Source organism: Thamnophis elegans, chromosome 2 (assembly GCF_009769535.1).
Source record: "Thamnophis elegans isolate rThaEle1 chromosome 2, rThaEle1.pri, whole genome shotgun sequence".
Lineage (NCBI taxonomy): Eukaryota > Metazoa > Chordata > Lepidosauria > Squamata > Colubridae > Thamnophis > Thamnophis elegans.
This window is the reverse complement of record NC_045542.1, coordinates 90800213-90819930: the sequence shown is the minus strand read 5'-3', so window position 1 is coordinate 90819930 and position 19718 is coordinate 90800213. Positions and strand designations below refer to the sequence as shown.

Sequence of the window (19718 nt, the reverse complement as noted above, 5' to 3'; positions counted from 1 at the left end):
TCTTGAATATCTATTATAAGTCCGGTGGATAGTGGCATGGTGGAGTGCAGGAATTCTATGTTACATATGGTGAATACCAGGGAAGTCATATTTAACTATGGTGAACATTTGGACCAATTTTGTATTCGTTCTCTTTTAGCCTAGAAGCAAAATAGCAGTGGCATCTGGGAAATGTCTGGTACTAGGCACTTGCCCCTGGAGTCCATTATTATACTGCCAATATTGATGTCCCATGGAACTGTTTTATAGAGTTTTTCCCCCTATGGGAAGCCTTGACATTCTGAAAAGTGTGGGCATTGCAAAGCTGAAAGCCTAAATATGCACAAACTGAAGCACAAATTGCTTGACACAGGCAAAAACAAAGCCAAATTATTGATACCAACAAACAGAACTTTGAACATATTTATCCAAGGCAATGTATAATTAAATTGGAAGGAAAGAAGGAAGGAAGGAAGGAAGGAAGGAAGGAAGGAAGGAAGGAAGGAAGGAAGGAAGGAGACAGACATTAAATATTGAATCATATTTTAATATAACGTTTCAGAAATAGAATATTATTTGACTGTTAAAACAAATAGACATTCTCCTTAAATCTACAAATTATGATTCAGATAGATAAATATGAGATCTTTATCTTTCCCCTACACAAAACATATATTCAGTATTTAAATCTCAAACCTTCCTGAAAATACTTTACAAAATTAATTAACATCTTCTTAAACACAGGACTTTTATTTCAATATGCTGTTCTGTTTGATTGTTATTATCATTCATCATCTCTTTTACAAAGGAGGTAAGCAGAAAACAGATAAGAATTTTCTTCTATTTCCAACTTTGTCTATCCAGTTAAATAACCAGAAAAGAAGGTATATTTCTTCAGGTTCTTTTTCCTTATATGACCTATATATGATTTCAGTTTCCTGAAGCAAGGAGAGACCTGATCAGCATGTATTTAACAATCCCATAACCAAGATCAGTTAAACTATCTGAATAAATTTGGGTTGTGAATATGTATTCTTAGAACACCTGCTTCAAGGTGGGAGGAGAAAGACGCAGACAAGGAATATTCTGTAATGTATGTATGAGGGGGCAGGCATACCATCAATATTCAAATTGCTGTCCACTCACAACTAGCACTTCAAAGCTTTCTACCTTCATTTCACAGAGTTGATATTTGTTGCAATTCAGTGAGAAAAGTTAATGTCCTCTTGACCTCTTTCTCCCCCTGGGAAAATGTGTGTCCTTCTTCCTCCTTTTATCCCTGCCAATACTATCATTTTAGAAGTCATCTTTGACATTGTTTTGCAAATGTATAAAAGTACAGAGTGTGTTTAAAGTGCTGAATCTTTATGCTATGTTCAAGCTGTTATAGAATATTTCTTTTTTTTTAATGACAGCAGTAAATTCCTAATTAACCCCATCATCACTGTCTAGGCCAGTGTTTTTCAACCTTTTTTGTGCAAAGGCACACTTTTTTCATGAAAAAAATCATGAGGCACACCACCATTAGAAAATGTTTAAAAAATTTAACTCTGTGCCTATATTGACTATATATAAAGTGTTTTTCCCACGGCACACCTTACACTATGTCACGGCACACTAGTGTGCCGCGGCACAGTGGTTGAAAAACACTGGTCTAGGCAATAGCTATGGTTTTCTGTTTGGTCACCACTAATACCAAGCATTGAAGAGATAACCAAAAATGATTGTTTGCAATTGTACTATTTCTTTTAAATGCTTTTGGGATCAGACTGTATTTCTAGTGATACTTCTTAAGTAATAGAATTCCCATGTCAGAAGAAATCACAAACATAGCCACGAGGAAAGTTTTAATTTTATTCCATTCCCTAATATCCCTAAATACAAAGTTTGCATCTGAAGGCATATTTAAAAAGTGATAAAGAGTATATTTCTTATGCTGGCGGTAAGAAATCAAAAGATTCATTAAACCATATAATTTGGTCTTCTTACAGTCCTCAACTTACCACAGTTCATTTAGTGACTGTTCAAAATTCAACAGCGATGAAAAGTGACTTATGGCCATTTTTCATACTTATGACCGTTGCAACAGCCCCATGGGCATGTGATCAAAATTCAGATGCTTGGCAGATGCTTGGTTAAGGTTAGGGTTGGGTCACCTTTTGAAACTTTCTGACAAGCAAAATCAATGGGGATGCCAGATTCACTTAACAGCCATGTTGCTAACTGAACAACTGCAGTGATTCACAGCTGTGGCAAGAAAGACTATAAAATGAGACAAAACTCATTTAATAATTACCTCACTTACAAACAGAAAGATTGTGGATGTCAGTCAAGGACTATCTGTATAGCACTGTTTGAACTTAAAATTACTACATGTAATAGTATAATCTCGGACAGAAATATGATGGAAGGATTACAACGTGGTGTTAAATTATATGAGTAATGCATAGAATCTGTCTATAATCTATAATCACTGGCACATTGGCAAAATAGTCACCATCAGCATCCAGTTCTCTTAAAAAGAATTATCATTATAAAATGTTAATCCATAATATAGTAGGAACACTCATTTGCTTACAGCACGGGTGTCAAACTTGCTGGATCACATTGCTGTCACGTGGTGTTTAGTAGCGTTTTTGCTCTTCGTGAAGCGTGGGTGGTGTGACCTGCGTGTGATTCATCTTGCCCATGGGACGCCAGTTTGGCACACCTAGCTTACACTATTTTACACTCAATGGAGCATATTATCCTATGTTTTAAAAGTGGAGAGAACAAAATATGATCACTGATAAACCAAAATCCCACTGTTGTTTGACCATCCCTGTTATTCAAATATTACTAGATAACTATGAAGAAGGTTGATTGTGCTGCATTAGTAACAAAGTCTTCATTGTCAATGAAAATAGCAATACTTGATAACACTTTATTGCACGTTGCATGTTGAGGGTCAAAGGTATGTGCAAGGTCTGTTTTTCTTCACCATATCAGCAAAAGTTAATATGCAAATCAGATTCTTTCTTTAAATTGTCTTCAGTGGACAATTGTTGTTGACGCTTTTTTTAAAAAAATCCCCCTTTAGCAGTATTTGAGGAAAAATGTTCATATGTGCATTCAAAGATTTTAATAGAAAATTTCCCCTACTCAGCTAATGTGAATTACTTTTATTTGCAAGTGTGAAAAAACACTGAATTTTTATTTCTTTGGATATTCAGAGTGACCATTAAGAGAGCCTATAATGCAAATGAATAGGTCAGAGATCACACATTTATACTCTGTATTAGGTCTAAGACAAATAAAAGTGCCTTGGTTTTACATACCATGGAAGTTTAAGCAGGTGATTTAAAAAGGATTAGGAAGATGAAAAAGTACAATATGGGTGAGCTTGGCTGGACAACAGATATGAACCGATAATTAAAAAGCCCATTAAAAACATAGTTATTCAGTTTTCTGGCCAGGATGTTAAGATGAGAAAAAGATCAGTTTGGCAGTCGAAGAGTGACAGTTAGAAAGTGAAGGATACAGTTGGCCAAATCAAGGCAGTGTTTTTAAACTTGAAAACATGTGAACTTGAACTTTCACAATTCCCCAGCACCTATATTGGTAGTCCTTGATTTCTGGCCACAACTGAGCCCAAAATTTCTGTTGCTAAGTGAGACATTTGTTAAGTGAATTTTACCCCATTTTACAACTTTCCTCACCACAGTTGTTAAGTTAATCACTGAAGTTCTTAAGTTAGTAACGTGGCTCTTAAATGAATCTGGCTTCCTTTGTGCAAAAGATGATCACATGACCCTGGGACACTGCAACCGTCACAAATATGAGTCAACTGACAAGTGTCTGAATTTTAATCACGTGATCATGTGGGTGTTGCAATGGTTATAAGTGTGAGAAACAGTCATAACTCGCTTGTTTAAATCTCATTGTAACTTTGAATGGACTACCTGTATTTAAAATTAAAATTTCATCAGAGATATTTCCTGGTTTTACTGTAAAATGCTTCTCAGGGAAGCATCAGAACTGGCACTGCTGGCAATATCAATGTTTCAAGTTAGATATCTTTAATGCTGGCTTTCTTCATGAACAATGTTAAAGAGTAAGTTTGATGTTCTCTTCTACTATATGTGCAATGCATGATTATATTCCAGATAATGGAATCCCATTAAAGGCTGATTTCAGCACAAGACAATGTCAGCATCTTATAATAAAATTTCAAACCAACATGTTTCCATAATGAATTAAAGAGAATATTGTACCATGCAACCATTCCTTTATTAGTCAGTCCATTCGATCATCCATCTAAGCCGTCAGCCAGCCCATCATAACATTTCCATATTATACCCGTTTTACATATGACCAACTTAAACCATATCCACTTATAATACTATCATTCTTTAGAAAGAAAAGAATATGGATAATGCTTTGTAGTCAAGAATTCTGACATTTCCAGGTATGGAAAGTCCCCCATTTGAATTGCTGTAGCCACTTTAACTTCATACAGGTAACAGTGATCTAGATGTAATGGTATTCTATAAGGCAACCTCATACAAGATAAATCACTGATGGGGCGCGCGCACACACACACACACACACACACACACACACACACACACACACACACACACACACATATATATATATATATATATATATATATATATATATATATATATATATATGCATTTTCAAAGTCGCATGCTCTCTGAAAAGGCAGCATAGGACTTTGAATTTGCAAATAAAAAAGTGCTCTATCAGTGATTTCCCTTGTATGAAACTGCTTTATAGAATACCATTAAGAATACCATTAAGTCACATGGAATTATATCACCTGAGACTCCATATAAAATAGCTTCCTACATTCACATAGACTGTGGTTTTCATACATAGTGAATGTATTGCCTCTTGGTATTAAAACATCATATGAATGTGCATAGTACTTAATTTGAACTCTTATTCCTACAGTTTTCAGAGATAATTTATGAGACTCTGCAGGTATAAATTAACCCCTTTATAAACAGACGCCAAAGTGTCCAGTCACCATACAAACAATTGTTAAAAATGTTGGTTGTAGTTGTTATTATTATTTTGTAATGTATCTTCATGTGAAAGACATTTTTTCAGTCAGTTTAACCTTTCTAGTGCAGATATTTCTTTTACTGGCATGAATTTGCTTCCCAAGATTGTGTTAATCCTTGGGAAAATAGAAACCTTGTTAGTTATTTCTAACTTCTAGAAATCTGAGTCAAACCAATATAAGACTGAATACATTATACATTGGATTTTATGGTTGTCCCAAAATAATTCCTCTGTATCTTTTAATTTATCCTAGACTTAACAATTAGACTAATTGATTTGGAATGTTATACTTACTGTGATATTGAATATTTTCTTGCAATTCATACACATGTCCAAGGTCTCTGACTTTCTATAAGGAATGCACCCCATAAGCTATTTTCAAACTCCTCAGGTACTATGCAAAATTACCATTTATTACACCACAGAAGATAGAACAATGGAAGGTTTTTGAGAAGTGGTCCACTGGATAAAAAAACTTCTATGTTTCCTATGGAACGAGGAAGTTTGTGGATAAAGAAGTACAAGCATATAACTACAGGAAAATAGATTGGATCAATACAATAGGAACTAGCATACAGTATACTTATTTTGAATTTGAGAAACCCATTCTTCGTGACAGCAGCAAGGACAACATGGATGAGTGACCTGCATCAGGCATCAAAGCACTAAGACAAGCTCATTGCACATCTTGTCACATTGAACAGAAACCTCAACAACATTGGGATTTACAGCCAAATGCACCAGTTTAAGGTTTTGAATAGGCAATCTTTGGCTGCATCTGGAAACAGACTGCTGATTGGACTGATGTGCCAAAGTGCAAAGTTGGGCAGAGTATTCCCCACAATCTCTTTGCCTTCCACCACCTGATGTGAATAGGTAGACTGTTTCTTCATATGATAGATTCTTCTTCATCCTCTTCCATCTCTTTATCAATTTGAAAAGCTATGTTTTCATAGCTAGTTATCCCTCCATATTTTCTCATATGGACCATCAAAGGTTTAGGAGACTGGCTACCTGCCAGGGTGGCCACATACATTCCAGTTCTGTTCTCCTCCAGAGAAGGACCCCAATCCATAGTTGGTCTGCTAGCTTGCTGAATTCTCTGCAGGTAAATGAACAAATGAATCACTGTCATTATAAGCACATCCCAACGAAATTACAGTAGCTAGGAATTAATTATTTTGCTGTTCATGGGTATTAACAAAATCTGCTATTTATTTGTGGGTTTTGATGGGATTTTAGTTAATCTAAACTAGTGCCCAGTTAATCATATCATTTGTAGTAATCTACAATATTTGTCCCGCTGTTAACATAAGAAATGATTTCAATATCGCAGTTCAAAAAATTGGAAATTTCTGCATTTCTTTTCTCCTGGAACTATAAGGAATTATGGCACCCAACTTCTGTTCCACCTTGGGATTTCACTAGGCCATCTCAAGACTTGTAAGCCCTCAGATACAAAAATTCTAGTTTTGTTGTAGGATGTTTTTTGAGATCTAATTACTTGGCTAATGTGGTCCTAACACCTGCACAGTTGAAGTACCAATAACTTTGGCTGGTATCAACATTCTTCCTTGTTTCCTTGCTTTAACTTCCACCTGCCCTGTCACACTCTGTCTTACTTAGTAAATACAGTAATGGAGACCATAATAATATATATATTTCACTTATATGCCACATAATTGCTATGTGCCAATTAATAATCTACCTAATGTTTATATTATCCCAAGGTTCACATAAACTTTCACCCTTCCTAATCTGAGTGTCATAGTAAAAGCATGGAAGATGAATCCTAAATGTGACTTCTAGACAGCAATAACTACAATGTTTATTACTATTTGCAGTTTTAAATTTATTTTGCATATAATAATATGAAAAACATGAAAAATATACCATATTTTTCAGAGTATAAGACCCACTGGACTATAAGATACACCAAGATTTTGAAGACGCAAATTTAAAAAAAAGTTTTTGCACTCTGTAGACCTCCCAAAAATGGCCCATTTTTCACAAAAACTGCCCCCCCTTTTTTAAAAGGTATGCATAGCCTTTAGGAGCCTTGCAGAGTGATCCCGGGGGGGTGGGGAGGACAGAAATGAGCAAGAAACGGCCTGTGATTCTCTCATTTCTGCCCTCCCCAGCCCCCAGGAACAGTCTGCAAGGCTCCTAAAGGCTATACACAGCCATTTTGGTGAAGGGAGCGGGGTTTCAGGAGGCAAAAATGCTGTATTCAGTGTATAAGATGCGCCCAGATTTTCAGCCTCTTTTTTGAGGGGAAAAAGGTGTGTCTTATACTCTGAAAAATATGCTAAATTTCCAAGAATAAAGAAAAACTAATCAAGGATATGTATTAACTAATAATAATCAACTAATCAGTAAAAGAAAACTAATCAATAATACTATTTTGTGCAACAAAAATTAATCAACTCTGATATTGCTGATGTATTTAGGATTCAACCCTAGGATCATGTCTGTCCCTCATATGATCATTCAGAATCTGGCAATAGAGAGCAGTAGCAAAGGGACCAAGCAGCAGCACCTGGGTTACTTTAGTCATCTGATGCCCATTGTTGCTATAAAGGTAATAGTTGTGTCTGACTCTAGGGGTGGGTGCTCATCACTGATTCAGAGCCGAGGGAACCAGTGTTGTCCAAATATATTTCTATGGTCATTTGGCATGACTATACGTCAAAGCACCTTCCCACCGAAGTGGTACCTATTCATCTATTTGCATGCTTTCAGACTGCTTGGTGGGTATGAACTGGAGCAAGTAACAGGAGCTCACCCAGATGCATGACAGTTGGGTCTCGAACCACTGAGCCATTACACCTTCTGTTGTTGCTATATCCCATAACTTTTTTCTTACTTTATGATCCATGAGAGCAGCTTGTTGATTGCACATATGCAATCAACATGGAGTGGAAACAAGGTATATTTGACCATTATTGGGAGTAGTTTGCAAACCCAAGTGAAGTGGAGAGGAAGGTATAAGGAGCCATGGTATCCTTCTGATGGTTCAGGTATCTAATAGTTCAGCTCTAGTCTAGTAAATTGCTGGCTGGGTAAAAAGTGGACTTTGGAGATCAACTCAACTTGAACCAGGTTGCAGAAAGCTAATTTGTTTGTTGAACCCCTGTAATACTCAAAACTCTCACATACACTACATAAGGGAGATGACTAGCAGTACCATATGACTTCAGCACATAATGCAAAAGTGCTGAACTCCATTCTCTTTCTAGAGACAATCACTTTGCAGTCTACATATATACCAGTAGAGGTCATCTTCTGCCTCAGCATAATAGTCTGAAAAATGATCTTATTAATATAATAGCATAAAATGGATGTAAAGAGGGAACTTTTCTATCCAGGGCAAAATGTACAAAGAATTATATAAGGGAAATATATCCCTGGAGCTATAAAACTTTGGGGATGTGACAGAAAATAAAATAAATAAATTGATGATTAACATCAGGGACAGGTTCTGCACTTACATACCATAAAATCAGAAGCAAAAGATCTCCATGGAAAACAGGATTGTCATTGAAATGTGTGACTCAGTGACTATCCTATTGTGAATTTGGAGATCCATTTTTTAAAAAATTAAGTTTCTGTCAAAAGACCTGTTATGGGTCACCTTGGCGGAAGTATCTCTGAAGAGTTCTTTTTTAAGGACTAAGTGTCCCTGTAAATGTATGCAGTGCCTTTTATTTATGAACGGAAGCAACTTCTGATTGTTAAAAACTTACACACATTCAAAAAAGCCAAAGACACATAGGAAGCTACCTTGATATCTATATCAATTTAAGTGACTTCTTGGAATAACAGCAATATGACAGATTCTCAAGCAGAGAAAGTTTTTTCCTCATCATCTTCCCTTATGTTCTTTGTTTTTGAAATGGGAATTACCAGGGATTGGTAAGTGAACATTTGCATTTATAAAAATTGTGCATTCAATTACTGTCTCTCTGCCTAAAATTCCCATGGCAAAATGTATTTGGGCTGGAAGCAAAGTTTTTAAGATCAGTTTGCCTTATGTAAACTGAGCACTTGCATAGAAGGATAATATCAATAATACTATCTTAATAATAATAAACATATTTTTTTTAACTCACAGAGCACTGGAAGGCTCAGGGGCAATGCATCCAACAATGGATTTTGTGCAAGGAAAGTGAGCATTCTTTCAACAGCCTTCTCTTTCAACAGCTTAGTTATGGGTTCAGTTGGCCAAGTAATAATAGGCTGAAGGTGCAGTTTGAGAATTCCAGACTCATAACTATACAGGTAATACCATGTTGAAAGTCGACTGGATTTGCAGACAAGTAGGACAGAGAAAGAATGATGGGTTGACCTTCAAGTGGGCAAAATGATTGCAAGCAGTAAAGCTGGGGTGTGGCCACGTTCTTTATCTATTAACTGTATGAATAGAATGAACTGTATGAGTTCATAATGACCCTCCAGATGTAATGCTAAAGTTCAGACTTGTACTGAACAAATTTGAACAAATCTGGAAGAGCACTGAGCATTTCCTGCCCAGGTGTCAGTTCAAAAGCTTCCAGATTTGATTTCAGTTAACCAGAGTTATCGATATGCCTTCTCTAAATTGTGTTTAACTTTAACTATGACAAAGATAGACCATTTGTAGACCTAGAAGTGCATATTTGATTAGACCACAGTTAATATTAATTGGCTTCAATCCGAAAGCTTTCGTTAACAATCACAGTGAAAATTCCAGTTTCTCTCCTTATTGCAAAAAGGAGAGAAAAGAAGACATTGCTGAGCTTTACAAAGGTGATCATACATCACTGCCCAAAACTGAGATTAAAATGTAGAAGGAAAATATAGGAAATATGTGATTGGGGCTAATTCTCACTTCTATACCCTCAAAATTCCTCACATGTGTAATTATTATTTTCCTTTGATGCTTCATCTCTGTAATGCAACCAACACCTTGCTCACCTTGGTCCATAAAATATGATTTGGGTCTTAACAATGCAAAATTATGGTTTGGGATTTTTTTATACCTGCTATCAGAAGAAAACAAACAGAAAGACCACAAAACCACATCACATGGGCATTAGAACTGACTAGATGAGAAAATGCAGTAAATAATGTTTCAGTTGGGCAGTCAGACAATAAAATGAGGAAAAACAGAGCAGAGGTGGGCCATCTGCAAACCCAGGTCTCATCCTCTCCCTTGGGGACTGTCTTTGCAAAACCTATGTTGATGAAAATGGGGGACAAAATATCTTAGTAGGAGAAATGGAGAATCTCTAGTTGTGCAGTGGTGGGAATGCAGTATTGCAGGCTCATTCTGTCCACAGTCAGGAGTTTGATCCTGACTGGCTCAAGGTTGACTCAGCCTTCCACCCTTCTGAGGTCAGTCAAATGAGGACCCAGATTGTTGGGGGCAATATGCTAACTCTGTAAAACCACTTAGAGAATGCTGTAAAGCACTAGGAGGTAGTATATAAGTTTAAGTGCTATTGCTAGACTGCTATGGAACTAAATCCATTACAACTCTAGCACAAGTCCTAGAACAGTTTTACATTTGTGTTCCCAAATGTTCCCTTTCTCTTTGCATAACTGCTTCGCTTGTTTTAGCCTAACAGGATTACTCTAGTGTGTTGGGTTGGATGGTTTTCCTCTTGTTACTTACTTGCCAGAGTGTTCCTTCTTCTCGGAGCACAGCAAACAGCATTCCTATGGGGATCATCAGGCAAGAGAAGATCCCCATTAGGATGCCCAGAGCCTCAGCCCAAGATGGAAAACAGTAGGTCCCATTGTACTTTGAAGGCTGGTACTTGATAATGCTGTAGACAAGCAGGGCCTGAAACAGAACGCCAGACATCAGAGAACCATTCAATCTGCCATGTGAGTTTTCATTTCCTTTAAAACGTAGATATTACAAGTTAATTAGATATATATCATACTCCTTAACAGATGCAATATTAATTACATATGATTAGGGTAGTGGCACTGCAGAACATCATCAAGGAGATAGTCAGATATACTCTTTTATCCTTAGCTACATAGAATTTTCTATTCCCATATAAATGGTTGGGTGGGGATTGATACGGAATGAAGTTAGCATTTATTTAGTCACTAAAGGGTTATCCTTTGTTTTTTCTGCCGTTGGTATGGAACACCTGTGTAGAGTAAAGGGAACTTCCTCAACTTCAGTAGATGAGGTTTCATCACCACCTTGTACAAACAAATACTCCATAACCTTGGGATGTTCTCCTCCTCAGCAGAATAGGCAAAGCTTTCCTAGAAAAAGATAAGATAAAACTATCCTCCTTGCCCTTAGCGAAATCAAGTGAGATGAAGGCACTGAAAACAAGGGTGATTTTTTTTCTTTTAATGGTTTGGAGCCCATATGAGCTAGTCAAAAAATCCCAATGAGATTGAACATCCATGCAGATCCAATCAGTAGGATGCTCCATGTTTGCCAGTTGTAAAAGGCATTTGTTGTCTTTATCTCTTTGGAGTTCCCTGACTGGAAGAAGGGGTGCAAGATCATTCTCCCCCATTCCCCCTTAATGTTCTTCCAATAATATCGGGTATTCCTTGATGGCTTTTTTATATTGTTTTCTCACACTGCCATGCAATAAAGCCTTGAGTACTCATACCGATGTAATCATTGCTCCTAAATTCAAAAGTATCTATGATTCAAATCTCCTGGGAAGGAACAGTGCAACAAGGGTATATGTTTAAAAAATCCCTGGGTGGCAGACATAGGGACAATAAGAAGAGCTAGAGGAAAGAATGCTTCAGAGCAACTATAGTTACCGTCATTGTTACTGGAGACAGGAACAACCAGCAGGCCCTAAAGTATATCCCTGGTTGGAAACCCAGCATCATGTGAATGTCACGGCAAAATCTTTTCATGCCTACAGAGAAGAAAAGGAATGGGAAACAACGACACTGTTCAGTCAGATGTGTATTATCTGATTGAAACGAACAGATTAACAGTTCGGCTCTATGTATGTTTACTTAAATCTTTTTCAATGTTCGGTGAGACTTCCTCCTAGGTAAGCATGCATCAGATTGTAACCTGAGAGGAAGTCCCACAGAGTATAGTGAGAATAACTTCCAGGTAAGCAGGGATATGTTTGTGCAGTCTGCTATTTCCAAACGATAGTTTTATATTTCTCCAGCAGTCTAAACCACTGGGTTGTAATGTGAAAGATGATGTGGTATTTAAATCAGCTTCATGTGATTTCATGTGAAATGGAATAGGCTTTCCTGCCTGAGCAGTGGGTTGGACTAGAACAGTGCCCCCATCTTTGGGCCACCAGGAGAGAGGTTTTTCCACAAACTGGGGGAGGTGTGGTTTCATGTGCTGCCTGCATCCAGCAATGGGGCTTCACTTCTGGTGGCAGTCCACAGCCCAGGACTAGAAGACCCTGTTATTCTGTATTCTGATTTTTAAGCATATGCCACTGATCCTAGATTTTGGCTACCTTTTTTATAATCCCAAAATCTCTGCTCCACAAATTACATCTCATACATTTTTGCACTTCTCATTTCACTTTTTTAAAAAGGGACTTTATAACAATTGCAAAAATATCTTACCATAAACACGTGTTACTACCAGACAGGTAGTTATGACCACCACCATGAGCCCAAACCCAGCACTGTAGTCATCCAGTAGCACCAACCAGTACATTCCACCCTGCAGAGAAAAAGCCAGAAAAGGTCCAAAGTCTTTCTCTTTCTTTCTTTCTTTCTTTCTTTCTTTCTTTCTTTCTTTCTTTCTTTCTTTCTTTCTTATCAATGGAAGAGTATATTTAAAGCTCAGGATGAAACTGTGGGATTCTTGTCTCTTGGCTATATCCTTGCAGCAGTGACGTGCGACTAGGAATTTTTAAGCTTTTAACCCTTGCTTAACTCTGCTCAAGTGATCATAAAATGCCTAAAGTCAGACTAGATGAGACACGTCGTTCTCCTGCCTCCTCCTGTAAAGGGTGCTTTTTTAGAGGCTTTTTTAAACAGTTAAGCACTAAGCAGAGTCATCCACGGTGACTCTGGCAGCAACTAGCTCAGCCTGACCTCAGCTTCTTGCCTTTTTCCTTTTACATTTTTTTTCTTTTCATGATGACAGTGGTGAGGCTCTGCCTCACCTGCCTCAACTGACTGCACGTCACTGCCTTGCAGACATTTCATTACCCAACTAGATAACATCATCAGTGCAAGAAAGCAACCAAGCTTAGAGAGCACCAAGAACCCCACAATTATTTATTTATTTATTTATTTGAAAGTAATAGCTTCTCAACTCCATTTTGTTAGAGCTGCATTTAAAAACATATTAAATGGTATATAATCTTTGTTTCTGAATAAAGCTGTTTGGGACAAAATAGCATAACTATAGGCTAGGTTTCACTACCTAAACATTCAAAAGGAATAAATGTCAGAAACTCCAAAGAGCTGGTCCTAAGAAACTGATAAAACACTGCTCAGATTTTGAATGTTGGGGATTAATTAGCTGCAATTAACTGTTAATAGAAATCAGCCTATTAGTTGGGTAGACAGATAAGCCACATCTTTTGCTTTGATTATTTTCTCTTGTACTTGTGTCACATAATTTACTAGATACTGTGTGCAATCTTCTTCATTCCTTGCTCTTTTGCCCCTTTATTATAATACAGTACAGGTTTTATTTGTAACTACGCCCTAGATTATTGTCTAAAGCCCCAGCTATTGCAATCTCTTCCAATCTACTTTGCTTACCTCTGTTGTGAGAATGAGCCCCATTAGAAACATCGCAGCACAAATGATGCCTGAGAAAAAAGCCTTCTTCGGCCGCAGGTAATAAGGGAACTCATCTGTCACGGCAGTAACAATGGTTTCTAGAAAGGCAAACTGAACACAAAATCATACAATCTCATCAACTTTAAGGTCTATTCATTTGAAGGTCCATGGTTAAATCCTTTCCTCTCAGCAGGCTTTCCCCTTACCTGACTGTCCAAGCCAAGAGTCAACAGCATGAAGAAAAAGAGGAAAGACCAGAAAGGAGAAAGAGGAAGCATTGTCATGGCTTGTGGATACACTACAAAAGCCAACCCTGGACCTAGAATGGGCCAAGAATGAGAAGAATTATGAAGGCAATCAAGGAGACATCATCAGGGCTGGATTTCATGAGCATAAAAATTGAGTCACTGAACAAATGAGGTTGCAGCTCTCACTGAATCAGCTTGCTCACATTGTCACACAATCTGCATTTTGATTGTTAGATGTGGTAGGCTGCCAATGTGTGATTTTATTCATTTATTTATTGGCCTCCTTTGCAAACAAGCTGGCTGGCCCTAACTTAAAGGCATATGCTGTCCATAGTGGGGGGGGGGGGGTTCACCTTGTTCTTGTTGTTCCTTGGGGTCATTGTTCACTCTTGGCGACTACATGAACTAGTCCAAGCATTTTCCTTGGCAACATTCTCCAAAGTGATTTGCCATTGCCTGCTTTCTAGGGCTGAAAGAGAGTGAATGACCCAAAGTCATCCAGCTGGTTTTGGGCCTAAAGTACGAGTATCAATCTTAGTTTCTAGCCCACTGCCTTAACTGCTACACCAAATTAGCTCTGCTCCATAGTTGGTAGCTGAATGTTTTCAGTTGCCCTTTTGGTAATATGGGACTGGGTCTCTTTTGAAATTCATATGGATAAAAAATTATAGCTCACATGTGATCAATCAGGAAATATATTTCACAACTTCCACTTAATTTGGCTCTAGATTTATCAGTTAATGCTAACACCTGCTGGATACAATGATCCATTTTTCTTGGCAAAAATACAAATGCAGTTAGTGATAGCCAAGTTCTGGATTACAATGCTAATGAGATTTAAAACCTTTTATTGTTGATCGCTTGTTCTCTGGTACATTTTATCACAAAAGAAGTAAATTAATCTCTTCTCAGTCTATGGATTATATGATTATGGAGAGGCTATCGTTATATACTGTTCTTCTTTGTCTTGTGTTAAACTGCTTACTCTATTGCCTTTAATCTTTCCAAGCATCGACATCTTCTCTAAAAATTATGTGTCAAAAATATTAAACTTTAGCCAAATGGAGAATGCACATTGTGAGGGCAGCAAGATTTAGGGTGCCACTATTGTCTGTCAGTTCAAGGATGGAAGGATAGCACAATGAAACAGTTGGGTGGATGTAACCTAGGAATGGGGAAGTTCCAATTCTAACTCACGTTCAACCATGGAAGTTCACTGGGAGATGCTGGGCTAGTCCCTTTCTCTCAGCCAACCAGTGGTGGATTTTAAAAAATTTTGGAACTTACTCTGTCGGTGTGGCCTCCTTTGTGGGAGTAGCTTGCCGGCCATGTGACCTGGTGGGAGTGGCTTGCTGGCTATGTGTTTTCTTTCTTTCTTTCTTTCTTTCTTTCTTTCTTTCTTTCTTTCTTTCTTTCTTTCTTTCTTTCTTTCCCTCTCTTTCTCTCTCTCTCTCTCTCTCTCTCTCCTTCCTTTTATCTATCTGTCCCTTTTTCTTTTTTATCTCTCTCTCACTCTTTTTCTTTCTTTTTTCTTTTTTTATTTCTTTCTTTCTTCCTTTCTTTCTCTTTCTCTCTCTGTGTGAGTGTCTATCTATCTGTCTGTCTGTGTGTGTGGGGGGGGGTTGCCTCTCTCTCCATCCCTCCCTCCCTCTGTGTCTCTCTATGTGATTCTCTCTGTCTGTCTCTCTCTGTGTGTGTATATATATCTCTCCTCTCTCCCTCTGTGTCTGTGTCTGTCTCTCATTCCCTCTATCTCTCTGTGCCTCTGTCTGTCTGTCTGTCTCTATCACACACACACACACATACACACAGAAACAGACACACACACACACACACATACTGAGCCAACTTATTTCACCTAGTCCTTCTGATGGGTAAAAATAGGAAGAGCAAATGCTATACACAACAGGTAAATCTTCTGAATGAAAGGTAGCATAAAATATAATAAAGAAATTAATTTAATTTTCCTTTTCCAAAAGATATGGCTTTAACCCAGTGTTCATTTTTTGTACATATCAATGATCTGGGAGTCCTCCTTGTGGTTGTACCCTTTCTTCCTCATATCTACTTTGTCATTAGATCTTGCTTCTTATTGTATCCAATGTTATGTAAAAGTTTCTTTTGATTCCTTTAGTTTTCTTAAATCTCCTGTCTTTTCCATTCACTTTTTTGTTCTTAATTTCTTTACATTTCTTATTTAAATATATCTGCTTGTCTTTTCTTTATCTGGAATTTGGCACTTAGTTGAATATTTTTCCCTCCATCATTGCATCAAATTATCTGGCATTCTAACCTGCATACACACATATATACTTGTACAAAAATATAGAAGAATTTTTTAGGTTTTACCTGCTTTGGCAACTTCCTGAACAGGAACATCAAGTTCTTGGGACATGTATCCCAAAACAGAAAAAATGGCAAAGCCAGCCAAAATGCTGGTAACAGCATTCCCCACAGTGACTATAAATGTATCTCTATAGAACAAAACAAAAAACAAAAAACAGGACCTTAATAATCTGATCTCAGACCTTACAGAATGTATAAGGAGATAAAAGACAGCAATAGCACTTAGATGTATATACACAGTGCTCTAAATGGTTTACAGAGTCAGCATATTGTCCCCAACAACCTGGATCCTCATTTTACCAATCTCATAAAGATGGAAGGCTAAGTCAACCTTGAACCGTTGGAGACTCAAACTACCAAACTGCTGGCAGTCAACAGAATCAGCCTGCAGTAATGCATTTTAACCACAGTGCCACCATGGCTCCTGACAATAAACAGGCTGCTATGCTTATTTGCTATTAATACAAAGGTAAAGTGTAGAATTCTTCAGATGTTGAACTGTACCTGTTATCGGCACTCTCTAATATGACTATTGGTGAGATGTATTAGGAATTCCAAGCCAATAAAGGTCTAAAGATCACCTTTTATCCACTCCCATATTAAAATGACATCAGTATATACATATATACAGAGCCGCAGTGGCACAGTGGATAGAGTGCAGTACTGCAGGCTACTTCTGTTGATCACTGGCTGCCAGCAGTTTGGTAGATCGAATCTCACCAGGCTCAAGGTTGACTCTGCCTTCCATCCTTCCAATATAAGATATAAGATATGGACATAAGAATGCTCACTAATTTGAGAATTAGTGGGGACAAAGCAATCATAACCGACAGGAACATAATGCCTTTTTTTTCTTTGTTACCTGGTGGACATTGCAAAAAAAAAAAAAAGACATTGCAAATCAAGATTAAGAAGGTATTAGATAGATGATAGATAGATAGATAGATAGATAGATGATAGATAGATGATAGATAGATAGATAGATAGATAGATAGATAGATAGATAGATAGATAGATAGAGGAGGGGAGGAGGAGGAGGAGGAGGTTGTTGATCTGTTTACAATAATGGGAAGTCAAGCTGTCAGTTCTTTATCAGGTGTTGGTCTGCCTATCCCAGGTTCTTGGGAAGGACTCATAGATGGATAAAAATGCCAAATTCAGTTGAAACATCTGATTGACTATGTGATAAACCTTAATAATAATAATAATTTATTTGATTTATATGGTTGTCAATATCATCTAAGCAACTCTAGGCACCTTGCAAAGTAAAACAAAACAAAAAAAAATCCAATTTAAGTTAAAAGCTAATATACTGTATAAACAAAAAGCTTACCAGCGACAACCTTACATCGGCTCAACAAAGCCATTGTTAAAGTCCCTACCATTGCCAGACAACCAAACACAATGAGCTATATCTTCTGACTCAATTAGCCTTTTCTTTCCTTTGTTTCCCTTCCCTTCTCTTCCTTCCCTTCTCTTCCTTTCCCTGCTCTTTTATAATCTTACACTATATCCATAATTGCCTTATTACTCCCTGACATTCCATCCATGATTTTGTTTAAAATACATAAAGCAATCATTTGCTTTCAATATGCTCCATCTCCATTACGTATAAATTGAAAAGATATACCTGTAAATATTCTGGTGGAAAGTATTATATGATGCAAAGGTGAGAAGTCCCCCAAATCCTACCCCAAGAGAGTAGAAGATCTGCAAAGCTGCTTCAATCCACACCTACATTAGTAATGGAAAACAAGAAATTAAATAATTTCAATAAACCAGGAAGCAATCAGTCTTGGTTACTAAAGCGTTTACCCACAACCATATTCAAGCTGTCTTTTTCAACACAATCAATATGAAGATAGTTTGAAAAGGATGCATTTCAACGATCTGTCTAGGGAAACTCTGGTGCTCATTAGAAAGAGTGGTTTTTCCTAGCACATTTTTTTCTCAGTCATAGCTTTTATAATGATGGAATTCTAAAGAAAAATGTTGCCAAATTACTGTCATCCATCACTACCTGAAATTGATTTTAAATACATTTTATATTCTTCCTCAAACCCCCAAAACTTTAACCTCAGACAGTCTACTATCAACCTCACCCCATTCCTAAGAAGTCTGTAAGGGGAGTGCATAAGCACACCAATGTGCCTACTGTCCCTGTCCTAATGTTTCTTTTTATTTGTATCCATTTCATGTATCCAAAATCATGTTTATACATAATACATGTATAAACTAATACATGATTGACAAGATAGATAGATAGATAGATAGATAGATAGATAGATAGATAGATAGATAGATAGATAGAGATAGAGATAGAGATAGAGATAGAGATAGAGATAGATAGATAGATAGATAGATAGATAGATAGATAGATAGATAGATAGATAGATATAGATAGATAGATAGATAGATAGATGATAGATGATAGATAGATAGATAGATAGATAGATAGATAGATAGATAGATAGATGATAGATAGATAGATAGATAGATAGATAGATAGATAGATAGATAGATAGATAGATAGATAGATATTTCCCATGCGATAAGTGCTCATCATATATGGAAGTCAAAGAAAATGCTACTTGACAAATAGTAGAGAAATATGAAAACTTATTCAAACTTTCTCCTTTGTGCAATAATAAACTACAATATGTGTGGATGGGCCCACTCAAATATATTTCAGGATTATATATAAACTTTCTAGTTCTTAAAGAATTGTGTTTTTTTTTAATTTAGTTAATGCAGTTTTCTTGGCAGCATTACAGAAAGGTCATTGCTTTTTTTAAAGTATTTGTTTTAAAGTTTCCAGTTTACTCAAAGGTCTGTGGTTTCCAGTAAGTCCCACCGAAGAACTCTGCTTAGTTTCTAAGATCACTCAAAAAATGACATAGTCAAAAGGGATACACACACACACACACACACACATACACACACACACGCTTTTAAATAATAATATTGACACAGATCTCACCTTGGGAGACAGTAGGAGCTCAAACTGGGGTGTGAGATAGAACTTGATTCCTAACCAGGCCCCCTTGAGTGTCACCCCACGAATCAGGAGCATGATCAAAATGAGGTAAGGAAATGTGGCCGTGAAATAAACAACCTACAAGAAAACAAGGCATTTATTTGTAGCAGCTCTAAAAAGATGCTGGCTCTTTTTAAACAACCATAGAACTCTTGTAATCTTCAATAAATTTGCACTACTGCCATATGCAAAATGGTTATCATGGTTCCATGAAAAATAAGTAAGGATCCATAAATTGAAATAAGAGAAATGGAGGAAGCCATAAAGACCTTCAACAACCTGCT

At 37.1% G+C, this 19718-nt stretch overlaps 1 protein-coding gene across 1 annotated transcript in view; it reads right to left on the bottom strand.

Moving 5' to 3' along the window:
• Window positions 1-5941: 5941 nt before the first annotated feature.
• Window positions 5942-19718, bottom strand: part of SLC6A7 (solute carrier family 6 member 7) — a 40421-nt gene continuing 26644 nt past the window's right edge. The window contains exons 8-16 of the mRNA XM_032239058.1: window positions 19378-19512; window positions 18028-18131; window positions 16401-16525; window positions 14010-14122; window positions 13783-13914; window positions 12628-12727; window positions 11842-11942; window positions 10709-10879; window positions 5942-6154 (exon numbers count right to left, since the gene is read on the bottom strand). Of these exons, the coding sequence (XP_032094949.1) occupies window positions 5942-6154; window positions 10709-10879; window positions 11842-11942; window positions 12628-12727; window positions 13783-13914; window positions 14010-14122; window positions 16401-16525; window positions 18028-18131; window positions 19378-19512 (1194 nt within the window). The remainder of the gene's footprint in view (window positions 6155-10708; window positions 10880-11841; window positions 11943-12627; window positions 12728-13782; window positions 13915-14009; window positions 14123-16400; window positions 16526-18027; window positions 18132-19377; window positions 19513-19718) is intronic.